Source organism: Lagopus leucura, unplaced genomic scaffold (assembly GCF_019238085.1).
Source record: "Lagopus leucura isolate 7727_CA_CO unplaced genomic scaffold, USGS_WTPT01 Super-Scaffold_100002, whole genome shotgun sequence".
NCBI classification, from domain to species: domain Eukaryota; kingdom Metazoa; phylum Chordata; class Aves; order Galliformes; family Phasianidae; genus Lagopus; species Lagopus leucura.
Window position 1 is genome coordinate 53,382,682 of NW_024962263.1, and position 16,536 is coordinate 53,399,217.

General features: G+C 43.8%; 1 protein-coding gene across 1 annotated transcript in view; it reads left to right on the plus strand.

Moving 5' to 3' along the window:
* Window positions 1-701: 701 nt before the first annotated feature.
* Window positions 702-16,536, plus strand: part of XKR4 (XK related 4) — a 214,205-nt gene continuing 198,370 nt past the window's right edge. The window contains exon 1 of the mRNA XM_042869786.1: window positions 702-1,543. Coding sequence (XP_042725720.1) covers window positions 702-1,543 — 842 coding nt within the window. The remainder of the gene's footprint in view (window positions 1,544-16,536) is intronic.

Below are 16,536 nucleotides of genomic sequence, written 5' to 3' on the forward strand. Positions count from 1 at the left end.
CGGAGCGCCCAACTCGCGGAGGTGGCCCAGGAGGGGCGGTTCCTCCGCTTCGGGTCCCCCCGTCCCCAGGGCCGCGCCGACGGCAGCGGGGGGCGGCGGCAGAGCCGGCGGAGCGCCCCTCCCGCCGGGACGCGGCGCGGTCCCGGCACACGCCCCGTCGCCACCGCCCTCCGGTGCCGCCGCGCCCGCACCTCCCAGCAGCCGCGGGGCCGAGCGCCCCCTTCCCCGCCCCTGCGCCAGCGCCGGTGCCGGTGCGGGGCGGGGGGCGGCGGCAGGGAGGGAGGAGGGATGAGGTCATCCTCTTTGCCGGCGTCAGTCAGCTGGGTGGTGGCGGCGGCGGGCGCGGGCGGTGGCGGGCGCGGGATGTGCTGCTCCGGGCGGCGCTGCCCTGCCCGCTCCCGACTCGGGCAGAGCGCGGCGGCCCCCGCGGAGGAGGCGGTGGCGGGCGCGGAGCGGGCGGGCTGAGCGGAGCTGAGCTGAGTGCGGCTCCCGCAGGCGAGCAGGCAGGCAGGCGGCGCTGCGGCCGCGGCCGCCGCGGAGGAGCCGCCCGCGGGCGCGGAGCGGGGACGCGGGGAGCGGCGGTCCGCGGCGGCTGCAGAGGGCGGGAGGCGGGCGGCGGAGGAGGAGGAGCAGGGGGAGGCGCGGGATAAAGGAGCGCTCGCCGCTACCGCTCGCTCTCCGGCGGGGCTGAGTGAAGCATCATGGCCGCGAAGTCGGACGGGCGGCGGAAGATGAAGAAGGGCGGCGAGGTAGCGTTCACGCCGCTGCAGAACTCCGAACACTCGGGCTCCGTGCAAGCGCTGGCCTCGGGGCTGCCCGCGGGCGCTGGGCCGGGCGGCGGCAGCGACGACGACGAGGCGCCCGGGGGCGGGTGCTGCAGCGGTGGCGGGGACGGCTCGGGCGGCGGCTCCCGCTGCTGTTGCTGCTGCTGCTGCGGCGGCGGTAGAAGAGGAGAAGGAGGGGGCGGCGGCGGGGGCTCGCGGGGCTCGGGCGGGGGCTCGTCCTCGCTTTGCCTGCGGCTGGGCAGGGAGCAGCGGCGCTACTCGCTGTGGGACTGCCTCTGGATCCTGGCCGCGCTGGCCGTGTACTTCGCAGACGTGGGCACCGACATCTGGCTGGCGGTCGACTACTACCTGCGGGGCCAGCGCTGGTGGTTCGGGCTCACCCTCTTCTTCGTGCTGCTGGGCTCCCTCTCCGTGCAGGTGTTCAGCTTCCGCTGGTTCGCGCACGACTTCGGCGCGGAAGACGGCACGGCCGCCGCCGCCGCCTCCGGGCAGTGCCCCGCTGCCGAGAGCAAACTGCTGGTGAGCAGCAGCTCGGCGGCCGCGGACATCGACTCCGCTCGGCCCTGCACGCCGCAGCGGCAGGCTTCCACTGCCAGCAAGGGCAACGCCAACAGCAGCAGCAGCGGCAGCAGCGGCCCCGCTGGAGGCGGCCCCTCCAGCGGCAGCCGCACCGGCAGCGGCAGGTCGGCGTCGTGCGCCTTCTGCATCTGGCTCCTGCAGTCCCTCGTCCACATCCTGCAGCTGGGGCAGGTTTGGAGGTGAGCGGGGGCCGGGTGGGATGAGGGGAGAGCCCGAGCCGCGTGCGCCGGGAACTGGGCTGAGCCGTTGGGAAAGCGTGCGAGGAGTCAAAGGGGAAAAAATGGAAAAGAGGAGAGAAAAGGAGAGTGTTCTGAAAACGTGCCGTCGGTGCGTGCGTGCCGGGGTCCTGACGCGCGGACGGGACGGTGGTGCTGCCCGCCGGGAACTTTTCGAGGAGATGGGAACGCACGCAGCCTCCCGGCGCTGTGCTGGTGCTGTCTGCGTGTAATGCCCCTCTCTTTGCCCTCAGAACGCGCTTTCTGCACGATGTGATGCGGTGAAGGAATCAAACTTTTGAGTGGCTGCTGTCAGACAGATCGGGCGGCGGTGGGCTGTGCCGTGCCTTGCGGAGAGGCTGTGCCGAGGTGGGCGCAGGGGGAAGGCTCTCCCTGAGAGGCAGATGGATGACATCATAGTTTGCACAAGTCGCGTTTCCCCAAGTTCGGAGCGTGTTTCCAGGAGGGATTTCTCTGGGGGCTGAATGCGCTGTAAATACACTTAGTGCTGCTCGACTGGGGCAGAGTTCAGCCCGCAGAGTTTTTCGGGGGTTAACATTTTGGTATGGAATCGTGTTGTGCTGTGTGTGCTACAGCTGAAAATGCTTCTGGGGTTTCTTACCTGCTGGGTGGAATGTAATGCCTTCAGGTTTCTCTTCGGGAAACTCTGTTATTTTGGAATTGTTGCATCGGAGAACACAATGTTACTTCAAACTTCTCTCTTTGGAATTCTTAATTTCATTCCTAATCTTCATTTTGGTCATGGACAGGCTATTGCTGTGTGCCAGTGCAGTAGCAGCGTGGCTCTGGTTCTGCCTGTGGCCTTCAAGCCTCAGGGAACACAGCAGCACTGCAAGGCCATGAGACCCTGGGATGCCATAACAAAGTATCACTCACTTTCCGGATCCTTAGATTTATTGCAACAAATGGAGTATGTTCACAAGTGGGGAGAGTTCTCAGTTCCTGGTGTCATTGGTTCCTTCTTTAGTATCTACAGCATAGCTTGAGAGCAAAGCTGATTTTGGAAGGAAAAGCAGTGCTTTGTTGTAGATCTTGTGTGTGCTCTACCTCTGTATATAAACGTGGGGCTTTCTGAATGATCAGGCTTCTGTGCAATGTGTAATGCAGTTCCTTAGAGGTGTATGTATAATGATTTCCATGTAGAAATTCACGCCAATATCCATCTGTACGGAGGCTGAATGTGCGGCATGCTGAGTGAGATGGAAGAGAGTTTTACAACTCTATTGGAGAACAGAAAGAAGGGTTGGGTGGAGCAGGGTGCAATCGCCCAAGGCGCAGCTCTACCCAAGGAGTGCCTGGTGCTCTCAGCTGCTGGTTTGCACGTGGAGCACAATTCCTTTTGGCATAAAATCCGTTCCCTGTGGGGATACTTGGTCTTCCATACAGTTGGCTGAGCCTCTTCTGGTCAGGTGTAACTTCTCTTCATGTTTTAGGAGTGTAGGAGTACCAGAATATTAAATGGCAAGGAGTGCTAGGGCATTGTTTATATTTTAGCTTGTTATGCCCCCCTCTCCTTTTTCTTTTTCCCCAGTGAAATGGAGCCATAGAATTGTTTGTCAGTGACTTAGCAGTACTAGTGGTTATCCACAAATGTATGAATTATACGGTCAATTGAATGCAGTCTTGCATATCAACGCTTCATAATTAATTAAAGTGACTTCATTTTAATTCCCTGGGTACATCCCTCATAAGGGAGATCCTTAGCAGTCATCTGAAACTAATAATCAGCATCAGGAAGGAGAGGCCCTGTCAACCCCTAAAGAGCTCTATGTGTAAACAGGGGCTCGGAACAAGCGTCATCCTTGGAAAACGAGTGCTATTTTCTGGGAAATGAAATGCTGACAAGGAGTAGTCCAAAACTTCTCCGAAGTGTAACATCTGCACTGGCCTGAGCCAACAGCCCCCTGAGCATTTAGGCTGAAAGATCTGAAGGATGTTTGATTGTATGTGTCAGCACCACAGGTGCACTATCCCTGTCCCCACAGGTGAGCAGCTGCTGCTACTCTTAGTTCTGTGTCTCTTTCTTCTTGTCTTAACTCAGTTTTCAGTATTTTCTTTTTTCTTTTTTTTTCTTTTTTCCCTTTGGGCTCCAGTTAAATCTCTGCTGTGCTTGTATTAAAGTTTTCTAGCACTTTTTAAATTGAATCCCCCACCAGCAAAGATGGTAGTGGTATTTCTGTCCTTTCTCTGAGAAGGAGCTCTGCCAGGGGAGGGACAGCTGGGGGTTCGGGACAGGGTCTGCACCAGAGGGCAGTGGGCACGGAGTAGGCTGCCAGGGCAGTGGGCACAGCCCCAGGCTGATGGAGTTCAGGGAGTATTTGTATAACATAGGGGTTAGGTTTTAGGTAGTTGTGTGGAGCCAGGAGTTGGTCTCGATGATTCTCATGGGTCCCTTCCAACTTGGGATGTTCTGTGATTCTATGAGAAAGGAGCTTTGGATGTTTGGTATCAGTGTATGAGGAGAGAGGTTTGCTTGTGCCTGGTTGGGATTATACCAAGACTGGTGCTTGCTTTGGTCTCATTTGGTATTCCATCATCCTCTGTCTCCTCATTAAGTGCTGAATTGATTCCTGAAGTCTTCAGTTTCTCTTCATTTGTTTCATTGCCAAAGGTTTTAGGGGGGAATTTGTGGCAACTGCTTATTTAAGAAGACCATCCTGGGTACACCTGGCAATCCATACTTATGGATTAAAAGAGTTAGAAGTGTGGTTTGAGTGAGTATTTCTATAGTCTGACTTTTAATAATGTCAAAGCTTTTCTTTGTTTCATGTTTAAGATTAATTTTTGTTTACAAATATATTGAAAGCCAGATCATGGAAAATGATTGTGTGTTAATTCTAACTAAAATGTGCTAATGGAAAAATGAATGAAGCCTTTAATGTGACATAGAACAATGCTGTAGTAGGCAATCTAAAATTATTAAAACAAATTTTTATTGGAATGTGAGGAAGGGGAGCTGCAGGAGCTGCCCATCCATTCTGAACAGAAGTATGTTTTTTTTTTTGTTTTTTTTTTTTTTTAATTGGTGTCATATTTTTTTCCCCAAAAAATATAGAGGATTGAATTCTTCCATTTTGAAGAATGAGGATGTAAATGTCTCTTATTTGGGGGGTTGAGGGGATGGGCACATTCACAGATTTCCTGAAGACACTGTTCCTCAGTTTGGAGGAGTTTCTGAGGAGATGTTTGCCACATCTGAGTGCAGCCATGGGGCCTTTGTTGGCAGCTAATTTCATGTTAAAATATGATCACAATGAGATGTGCTGGTTTTTGAAGAGGCATTGTGCCTTCAGAGTATGGGTACATTCCTATGTGTGTTCTGCATTTTACCAATACACGGGCATGAAAGCCACACTGTGGAGCCAGTTCTCCCAAAAATGTGCTGTGAGAGATGTGGCCTTTTTATTAGCAGGCTCTGGGGTGTACAAAGAGGATGTAACACACTGGGTCTTTGTATTGCATTGTAAGGAAAGAAGGGAGTGAATGCTTTAATATCCCTCCCCAGTTTATAGTCTGTAAGGACTGTGCAGAGGTATAAAGGCCAGCAGGTTTCAGATAAACTATTGGCCTTTGGGCATGGCATGAAAGTATGTAGACACTGCCCTTGAGCATCCCTTTGATATGCTGAGCTTCCCAGGCTTAGCCCTGGCTTTCAGATCTTGCAGTGGATAACAGGCCGTGTGGCTGGATGTTGGAGATAATAGCGTTCATTTGGCACCTGTGGAGCTGCTGGATTTCCTGGAAAGCTTTTTGTTCTGAGTGAACAGAAGATGGGCGCAGGGTGGCAAGGGTGTCAGTGTGAGGGGCCTGGGCTGAGCTCTGCCAGCTGTGTGGGAACCCACCTGGAGAAGGAGGAGGTGGTGTCAACTTCAATGCTGGCCCTTCCAGGTGTCGCTCGTTCACAGGGCAGATGTTTGTTCCAAAATAAGCCTGGTTCCCTTGGAGTTGCCCTATAGAGCACGTCTTCCACTGCTCTCAGTTCTGCCTAAATATTGGCACCATCTTCATCCACAGCTGTTTTTATTTATGTGCGATTTTAAGAAATCATTATCTTCCTTCTCCTTCCTGTTTCTTATCTGGGTGAAATAAAAGGTTGCAGGAGGGTTGTGAATGTGATGCTGGATTCTGGAAGTGGTGCGGGTTGTGGTCCCTCTGGTACCCTGTGAAGACACTTTTCACAGAGTGGAGTTGTCTGCCAAAGGAACTTCATCACTTGCTCTCATAAGCTTTACCTCTGCAATCATTTGATGCTCCTAAAATTTCAAAATAAAATGGGAAACAGTGGCTGTGTGATGCATGAGAAGGCCATACAACTTTCTCAGGTGCCCCCTATAAAGCATGCCAAACCCTTAAGCTGAAATTTTGAATGGTTGTTCAAATGAAGAAATATATTGCTAGCCCACCTCCATCCTTAAATAGACTTATGGCGTTCATACTCTCTGCTCTACAAAAGCAGTTTTGACACTTCTGTTCAGGGTAACGTAGGAGCTCAGTTTAGTTAGGTGGTCAATAATTCCAGCTGCCATTGGACTTCACAGTGAGATGTGATAATATCTCAATCTGACACCAGTTTTTCTCACTGTTTTGAAATCTGTCAGATAATTTGTCACATTGAGTCCAAATTTATGAGTCATAGCCATTTCCTAGACAAGATTATTGCATATCCTTCCATCTGTCTCTTAGTAAACCAAAATGCTACTGCTCAGCAATACCGTATTTGAAAGAACCACAAAATGGTTTGAGTTGGAAGGGAACTTAAAGCCCATCCACTTCAACCCCCAGCCGTGGGCAGGGCTGCCCCACACCAGATCTGACTGCCCAGGGCCCCACCCAGCCTGACCTTGAACACCTCCAGGAATGGGATATCAGCATTTCTTTTGAGTTACTGCAGTTCTTGACTTCAAGTCCCGTTGACCACCCGTTTTGCTTGCTTAGGATTCTGGAGAAGTGATGGACTGCCAGAAATAAGTATTAAAGTTCTTGTAACTTCTGTTTTTCCTGATGCCAGGACTATGAGGGACTGACTGTTGTGTAGCTGGCCTAACTACATTTGAACTTCCACTAATACATACAGCAGAATAAATATTCCATTCTTTTTTTTTTTTTTTTTGTTAAGACAGTGATATGCAGATAAAGGCTGTGTCTTTCATAATTTTTTTTTTTGGAACACAAATGTGAAGCTTTACTATGTTCTTAAAAATCTCTTACAAGTCTGCATACAAATCAGATTTGGTATTCAGTTTATTCTAATAACCTAAGCTACATATAAAAGATGCTGATGTACTTTAGAAGAAAGATGCTTTACTTTAATAATTAACAAGGGTTCTCTCTGTGGAGAATATCTATCACTTACATAAGTTTTCAGATTTTCAAAGGACTGCTTAGGCACTAAGTTCTGCTCAGTTGGCTTAGTAGGTGAACTCATATTTTACACACAGAATGCTTTCTAGCAACTTATATGTGAGGGGGGCGCAGGGAATTCATTTTTGGATAAAAGCTAAATAAGTGGAAAGTCGTAGATTTTCAGGCTTTAGAGGATGTAATGTCCCAATGTGTAGATATTATATGTGGAGTTGTCCACTGAAATGCAGGAATGACTATACATATGTGCTATGAATTTAAAGAAATGCTTCATTCTATAGCTTGTTTCTCAATGTTGCAGTCTTGCAGTCCAACCTGTTAAGTTTTTCTGGATAAAATTTCCTCCTTCTCTTTAAGTCACACTAGGAAAAGAATGTAGCTCTGAAAGGTCAATGCGTGTGTCCAAATCCCCCTGGAAAAGCAAGAAAGAGTAACACCATGGAGTGATCACTTATTCTGCTCCCTATCTTGAGGTTATTTACATCAGAGCACTCCTTGTCGGGAAAAGTTGGCTGGCTTAGTCCTTAATATTTGTCCACAAGGACTGACAACTACAAAGATACAGGAGTTCTTGTAAAATTAAAATGAAATCAATACTTTTGTCACTTAGCAGGATTAGCTTGTTCTCCAACCTCTGTTTTCCCATTAAGTAGCTTTTCATACTCAGTGGGTTAAACACAACAGTAACTTACAGTTTCAGTAAACAGGTTGTTTGGGAGGGATTTATTGGGCACAGGCAAAATCAATAGTTCTTTTGCTTACATTTCAAGGTACAGTAGACATTTGTGTTGCTGAAGTGGTGCCATTTCTGTCCATTTTAGCACAACTATTGTTTGTGTACATCATGTCAGAAAGACATAAGAGGCAAATAGGGTATAAAAAGATCTGTTTTGATTTTTTTAAATGTGAGGAGATTTATAAGAAAGAGAATGTGAAGGAGAATTCATACAATCATAGAATAGCCTGGGTTGCAAAGGACCACAGTGATCATCCAGTGATGATCGTCTACCATCCCCCTGCCATGTGCAGGGTCACCAACAACTAGACCAGGCTATCTAGAGCTGCATCCAGGGATGGGGCATCCACAACCTCCTTGGGCAAGGAGATGGATTGTGGAGTGACACAGGAATACCAATTAGTCCTTGAGTGCTCTGCACCTGACTCCAGCTTGTTTCTCTTCAATCTGACCAAAGAGAGAGAGCATCTGAATAATGTTAAAAGTGACTGCTGGAGAGACTGGGGAAGGAGGCTGGAAAGAGAAGAGTTTATATGTCTGGACAGACTCGCAGAGAATGTTGGATGCAATTTTAACTCTGACTGTGTCAAGTTGTAATTTGAAAAATGGTAAACACAAATCTGAGGTATCAGTTTGGCATCAATTTACTGGGAAGAGAGTACTCTTGAGTATGTTTTTGTAAGGTGTAGAATTAATAAATAAATAGGCCATGAGTATATATTTTTCTAATAGATTTTACTTCAATTTCCTAGCAGTCATAACCTGAATTAGCATCTCCTAGTGATCTCTGATTGCTCAAGTATTTCCTTATCACCCCTACTCTCTTTCTGGGTTCCACCCTCAATGGCCGAAGAGTAATAATGTGAGATTTTTTTTCCCAAATAAAACATTTCCTATACTATACTATTTCAATTACTTTTCTTTTGTTATAATGTGCTTGTGCTGTTCAACACGTGCATGGTAGAAGATTTGTATGGTGAGCTATATGAATCTTCTTGACTGATGGAGTTAATCAGTGGGGATGGTTAGTGCTATCAGTTACAAATGATTTGGTATCACTGGTTGGAGCGAATGGGATGAGACTGCTTTGTGAGTGTTTTCAGAGGAAGTTTGGCAGTCAGTGATGTGACAACGAAAGTAGCTTTGTGTTCTTCTGTAAGTGGAAAGTATGACTTAGACAAGACTAATGTACCAAGGACCAGTACCAGCTGCTTCAGAGAAAGATGCAGATGTTCTAACATGAACAAAGTGTAAATTAGCCTACAGATGGAAGAACAGTTTTCCTTATCTCTTATAGCTGCTATCTATCAGATTGATTTCTGTCCTTAAGGATGAAGGCTAGTGGTGCCACAGTGTGCTGCATTATTCACTTTAATGGGATGTTTTTGTGTAAACATCTAATCTGCCAAGTTCTTTCAGTCATGTTTTTCAGTGTGTGGCACTTGGGATCAGTAGCTCAGATCCAGCAGGTCCAAGTGAAGCACTTTGTGACAGTGAGCACTAGACTTCTGTTCTGTAGCAACATCTATACCTCACACTGACAGTGTTCATGCATACTTCCATAGAAAAGAATGGAAAACCACTGTGCTCATATTCTTATGGTATAATATTTATTAGTATGAAATTATGAGCTTTGTAATTACAGTTGTGTTGTCATTTTTTATCTTAAAGAGGGGTATGGGTGGAGTTATGTTCCTTCTTATTTTTCTTCAATTCTAAGCTCAATATTCTCACTTTATATGGAAATTTTTCTGCGAGGAAGATCTAAAAGAGAACTTGGCTTTACAAAGCAGAATTTAGGTGTTCTTCAGGTGCAATGGGTCTGAAAAATGTGCTCTAGAGAAATGGGCTCAGCAGCCCAATTGTTAAGAAGTTCTTTGAAGATCTAAGATATAACAGGCCTTAAATGTCTTGAAAGTGCCTTTGAGGCTTGTGTTTCTGCATTTTGGCTATGTTCAAATTGCCCCAGCACACACTGCTTGAGTTCCTATTTCTCCTTCAAGCCCTTTGCAAAGCAGGAACTAGGCTGAGTGGCACCAGAATCCCTTTGTGAGCAGAGTAATCATTTGGGATTTAGGAGACTTGAGTCCATCGCCCTTTCCAGTTGTGAGGGCTCAGCTCCCGTCCGCCAGAGTGTTTCCTCTACTGAAGCTTAGGAGGGTCTGGACTGAGACATTTACTCTTCTTCCTGCTTGAGCTGCATCATCACGCTGTCAGAAATGTCTTGTTCATGAGGCCGGGCAAGAAGAGCACAGTTCTTTGACCAAATACTTATGGTCCTCGAATACAGATTTCCTTATCTTTCTTGTACTGCTTAATTGATTTCAGTTGCCCACCTTTTAACCTTCTCTGTCTTATCCTAAATGTCCGTGCTGCCAGTATTTCTGTTTGTGAATGTGTGGTACTGTTGAGTCACAGCCTGAACCACTGATTGAGCACCTGGGGAGAGGAGCTCGTCAGCCCTGGGGGCACAAGTAAAGGCAGTTCAGCTGAGTGAGTGGAAGGGGAGCCTGGCTGCACCTCTCCTAGATTTCATTTAAGGGCTGACTGCCACTGGGGAAGGATCTCTTTCTGGAGGAGTGGAGCTTTCCCCTGAGAACCTGGGGTCTTCTGATACGGATAAGCAATCTTCTTCCCTTCCCTTATACTACCTTTCTATTGTGCCGATTCTTCTGTCATCATACCTCTGGTGAAACACTTTTTCCCATCATGTCGGTCTGTCCAATTGCTGCAGTGAACATTCATTCCATATGTACAGTGTAGCCACAAAACTTATTGTATGTATCCACATCAAAAATACCTGATCAGCTTATAGGAGTAGAATGAGGCAATTGAAATTGGTGGAGGCAGAAGGATAGGTACTCATTTTTTTTTTTTTTTCATTAAGTTCTTTCTCTGTCACATAGTTGACTATAGAAAAAAAGGCATTTTTGATGTGTTACTCTAGTTGCTTCACTCTTTTCCGCGGCTGTCTTGTGCAAAAGGAAATGAGAAATTTAAAAATGCTTGAGTGCCCAGCTCTCGCTGAGTTTCTTGAAGATTGATTTTTTTTGTTGTTGTAGTTGATCTTTATCAATGTAAGAAGCACAATTTTATGGCAGAAATAAAACCTGAGCAATTCTGTACACTTCCCAACTTTGTCTCCCAGCTCACCACAAGGAGAAGACTGGGAGCCAAGTATGCCTCCTCTCCTATCAAGCCCCACTGCACACAGAGCCCAGATTTTCAGTATGCATCACTTTGGTTGCTGTTTTTTCACGTCTGAATTTCAGAATGAATGTCTCTCTCCTTTACTTTGATTGGGGTTGGGCTTATTATCATTTTAATTTTCTTGAAGGAGGAAATTTACTTCTATCTGCCTTATTTGAGGCATTTTAGTCTATACTTCTGAAAATATTATGATTTAGTCACCTATTACATACCGAAAATATAAGTACTATATACATATTATGAAGTTTAATTTCTCTACAGTATGTTGAGTTACTTGTGGAAATTTGTCTAGATGGGCACTCGAGCTAAATTATTATTTCAATGTGCCTATCAAAATATACTTTAAGTTAAAGATGTTCAAAACATGAACATCTCACTGTAATGGACATCCTGGTACATGTAAGCAAAAACTTAACATTTTAAGGATTTATTTCCTCAAAAGTTTTGTGTTTATTAAATCCATAATATGCTAAATGACTTAAAGTTCTCTTCTTCAAACTCTTTTCTTTGCTTACATATTCTATGCTGTTCTAAGTTAGCTCATCACCTCCTCTCTTGCACTGTTTTCATTTTCGGTTCATTTGCTCTGGAAACTGAATCCAGCATGCTGTGTTAAAAATGGTCTGGGTAAGAAGTGCTGGGAGTTCTTTTTGAATGTAATGAGGATGCTAGGACCAAAGTCAGCCCAAAGCTTCCAAATGCGGGATGTTTCTGCTTCAAAAGCAGTGATGTGTATGGTGACAACAGACAAATGAGCCAAATGTGGATCTCATTATCATTGCCAGTAATAATGGTGGAAAGAACATTTAACACAGAATTATTGGGAAAAGCATAAATGTATATGGAGTTCATAGTATGCTAAGGAAAGATGTTCTGTAAGTAAAGACTGGGCAATTAAAGAGGATTTACCCAAGTGAAGCCAAATACAGCGCAGAGTATAATTAATGTGGCTGAGATAATTCAATAATAATGGCTTTGAACTTTTACAATAGTGCATTAATGCATGTGTCAGAAGGAGGGATTGCATTTACAATCAACAACCATTTGTTAGGGTTGTGTTTTTTGTTTTTTGTTTTTGTTTTTTTTTACCGCATAGGTTAATTAAGAATACATGATGACAGTCTATGAAGATTACCTTACTGAACAGAGGGCTGTTCTTGGTCCTGAAATATGTCATTAAATATTTTTCCTGTACCTAAACTAATAATTTATGTAGGTTTTTTTTTTTTTTTTTTTTTTTTTTTTCCTGTAACATCCTCTCATTCTGTAAATGTCACTTCTGTGGCAAAGATATGCCCCAAATTGGCTGAGGGAATTAATTAGCTGTTGGCATTTTTGCCTGTATGGCTACTGTGGAGGGCTGCTGGAAAAACTAGCACGGGTTTCAAGAGGAGCCACTTCACCATCAGTTCCTAGGTTCCTCTCTGAGGAGATCAGCAGAGCATGAAAGCTGCGGAGTTGAGAAGATCAGAGAAACTCTGGATTAAGTGGACCCATCTCTGTGCAAAATAGAAGCTGTTGTGCAGGTGGTATCAGGGAATGTGTGAATTTGGGTTTGTTTTGTCAGTGAGTGGTTGTTTTAATCTCATGAAGGTAGAAGTATAGCCCCTCCAGATGGAGAGAACTGGTCTCATGACTGAGCTGGAATTTGTGCTGTGAGAAGTTCTTCATGCTTCCCTTCCTTCAAAAACTTTCCTAGCAGCAGGAGACTGATGTTATTTGGAATTTTGGGGATCGTTCCATAATGTAAATAATGAGCAGTTGCTACTACTTGTGATTTGAGAGAATGTTCAAAATAAAGAGGTGTTTCCTAACTCCACTCACGATCAATTTTAGAGGTGGACTCAACCCATCTCCTTGAGTCTGACTAATCCTCCACTTCTCATCCGTTTCTTTTACACTCTGTGGGCTCTCCCAAGGGGTCCAGCCCCTTTTCTATAGGGTTAACTTTTTTTTTTTTAATAGGACAGATGCCAGATTTGTAGTACATCCTGCTGTTGTGGACTTCATGTTAATATTGTTATTATTGATATTATTTGCAGCGTATTACAAATGAGCTATTTGTGTAACAAAAAAATGAAGTGATGGATGCACACCTTTATATTTATTAAATATTGTGTGATCTGACTGACTTCACTTAAGTACAGAAAGTATTGGATGAGAATAACATGGGTGGATAGTGATATGACAAGGGGAATGGTTTTAAAATAAGACAGGGGAGTTTTAGGCTAGATATTAGGAGGAAGTTTTTCACTCAGAGGGTGGTGACACACTGGAACAGTTTGCCCAAGGTGATTGTGGATGCCCCATACCTGGAGGCATTCAAGTCCAAGCTGAATGTGGTACTGGGCAGCCTGGTCTGATGGTTGGTGACCCTGCACATGGCAGGGGGCTTGAAAATAGATGGTCTTTGAGGTCCTTTTCAACCAGGCCATTCTGCTATGATTCTATGATGAACACTGGAAAATGTTGACTGTCATCTGAGTTATGATTAAGAATATTTCAGTAATGATAGGAAAGTGTTCCTAAAGGATACTGAGTAAGGAATAGCCATTAAACATTATACTCCTCTGGTAATTATTTGTTTTTTGTCTAATGTTAATTCTTAAAGGATTTTAAATTTCTGTAAACTAATTAATTGGGCTTTGAAATAATTGGGATTTAAATTACCAGCTTGTAGTAATGTAGGATGTTTTATATACCTCAGCAAAATCTATCTCCTTAATTTGATATTATACCCATACCTAAGCAGGAGAAATGGCCAACAGCCTTATAAGACAGCTAACATTAGTATGGGAGTCCAACTTAAAAGGACGCTGTTCATAATCATCTTCATAAAAAAAAAACAAAAAAAAAAAAAAAAAAAAAAACTTAACAAATATTCTTTTGAAGTTCACTTACAAATTCAGTTTGACTTTGTTAATGACTTGTACTGATTTCTTGAGCTTTATTAGTGCAAATACTTATGGAAGGTATATTTTAAGCCTGAGTTCCAGAATATTAATCAAAAATTTAATTACATATTCAGTACTAATATTCACAACTCATATGAGTCTTAATTTCATTACTCATCCAATCAATGACCAGAAGAGATGACACATGATTTAAATATCAAATCGGTTTTGTTATTTCTAATTAGCAGACACAAGGGATTGGTTATTAAAGAAATTAACTTGGGCACCTTGAAAACTGAAGAATAACCTTGAATTAGCAATAAATATAACGTTCAAATCTGTTCACAGGAAATTTATGGGAAGATTTAATGCATGTCAAGTGTATGTAAACTACTTGCAAATTTATAGACAATAGAAATATGGTAGAAATACGTCTTATGTCATGCCATAAATCATCCTTTTGATGAATTATTCCTGGATGACACCTTAAGAGTTGTGAGGAAGACGAAAGGAAGATAGAAACATTATTTATATACATTTTGTGTAATTATCTTGGGTTCAAATACTGCATCTGTCACTTGATTCTCACCAAATATCTCCTTGGCCAAATAAGTACACATCTAGTCATAATGTAGAATGTGTCAAACTGGATTTACGTTACCACGTGAGAGTGCTGCTACTTCATTGATGTTTTCAATTCTTCAACCTCAACAATCTGTGAAAGCTCATTTTGGAGTGGCAAAGATTTGTAAATGTTTGAGAGTTTGAAGGACCAGTGGAAGAATTGGGTCTTCTTTATTCCTACTGACACTGCATGCTCAGTTTAGTGTCTGTCAGCTCCATTACAACACAGAGCTCTTTGATTCTGTGAGGTACCACTCTTGATGCTAGAAGAAGGCAGCTCTGTTGCTCCCTCAAAGCTTCATGTCTATGAGTAGTGTTGGTTTCTATGGGGAAGGGAGGAAAAACCATGGGAACAGTCTGGGAATTATACTAATTTCTATTACTGAATGTGTATGTAAGTATGATTTGTTGCAAGCAATTTCCTGACACAAGACGAGCCCCTCCTCCTTCCCCTTCCCCAAATAAATAAATAAATATATTTAGGTGAATATTATTTTATTATATAGTCTTCACAGAGAAAAGAAATGCATGAAGGAGAAGTCAGATGAAATCTGGGAATTGTGAATCATGGAAGTCTCCTTTATTTTTTTTAATTGTCTTTTTTACTTGGCAACTATTTATATCATATTCGAGCATTAGCTCTAAGAGAGAAATAATGTTCACTTCAAAAGCAGCTTCCTTCTCAATAAATAATTCAGAGCCATAGATTGTTCAAGAGGAAATATCAACACACTAGTAGTAATTTAATATACTGAGCAATCCCACTCCCTTTGCTTATCTATGATTTAAATGGAATATGACAGTTTAGGGTCTCCATTTGCCCTATGGCATGTTGGGATCAAACTTGGCAAGTGATTGCAGCATTTTCATATCTTCAGAAGAAGTGAATGAAAGTTGCATAATTCAGGAAGGATTTCTTAATTGCATGCTGAATCAGTTTGCCTGTGTTCTGAATTTGTGTTCTGAATCCAAAATATTGCCCAGGACTAGCTTTAGAGCATGTGAATATTTTCTCTGCCTTTCTTAACTAGTATCTCACAGTTATGTTTCTTTTTTTAGCTTGAACTGTTCTTCTGAAGCACAGTTTCACTATATTAACTATTTTTGCTTTATCTTGTGGCTGAAGGTCTGGCCTTCTAGAGTTGCCTGACTTGTGGTATTCATCTGCAGAGGACAACCATCTTTTTGAAGTGTTAACATATTGTGCTGTTCTGTACAGTCACTGTAGCATTTTTTGTCTTCCTTTGTCACCTAGGCCAACATCTTAAACCACAGGATGTCAGGTGGGAAGGTTTGTGTTTCTGTCTTAAATAGTTACGATTAAAAATAGATTTGTTCTAACTCTAGTTCACTTTCCTTATGGGAGGAAAGTGCAGAGCTGAGCGTCTATCTATGGCATAAGCCACAGTTAGAATAAGGCTACAGGTGTATTATACCAGCATTCAAGTTAGGATTTCTTTCATTCTTCACATCACTTTATGTGGAGGAGTTCATGTGTATTTGGGCTGTTTTGTGCTTGGTGCATCACAAATATGGCATTAACTTTCTTCTTCTTTGGCTGTACACATGCAAAATCAGTCTAGACTCTGAGAATTAACATCCCTGTGAAGTGGCTACATAATCAATTGAACTATAGCAACTTATCTCTGGTTCACGTCCTTGGAAGTGGTTTTGCACTGAAAGCAAGGGATGCCTACTGCCAATGGACGTTAAGTGCAGTGCTTAACTTCCTGAGTTTGTCCTTTGTGTTTTCCAGGGTCTGTTTCATTCTAATGAGCCTATCGTTAGGAAGTCTTCTAACCATAACAGTGTTTATTTTGAAGATATATAATGAAATCAAACATAGGTGCCTGTAATTGCTGTGGTAATAAGATGCACCCCAGGGTTGTACTTCTCCAAGAGAAGAGCAGATTGCAGTTGAGAAGTAACATGTTTTTTTTTCCATGTTCTTAGAAGGAAATAATTGCTCTCTCAACTTCTGTAGCATTCTCCAATTTATCTGGCTGATAAGGGAAAAAGGTAACCAGAGATTCACACAAATCTGTTCTCCTGAAGAGGAGACTGTAGCTGAGTAATTCTTTTTCCAGAATACAGTTTCAGTACAAGATGAA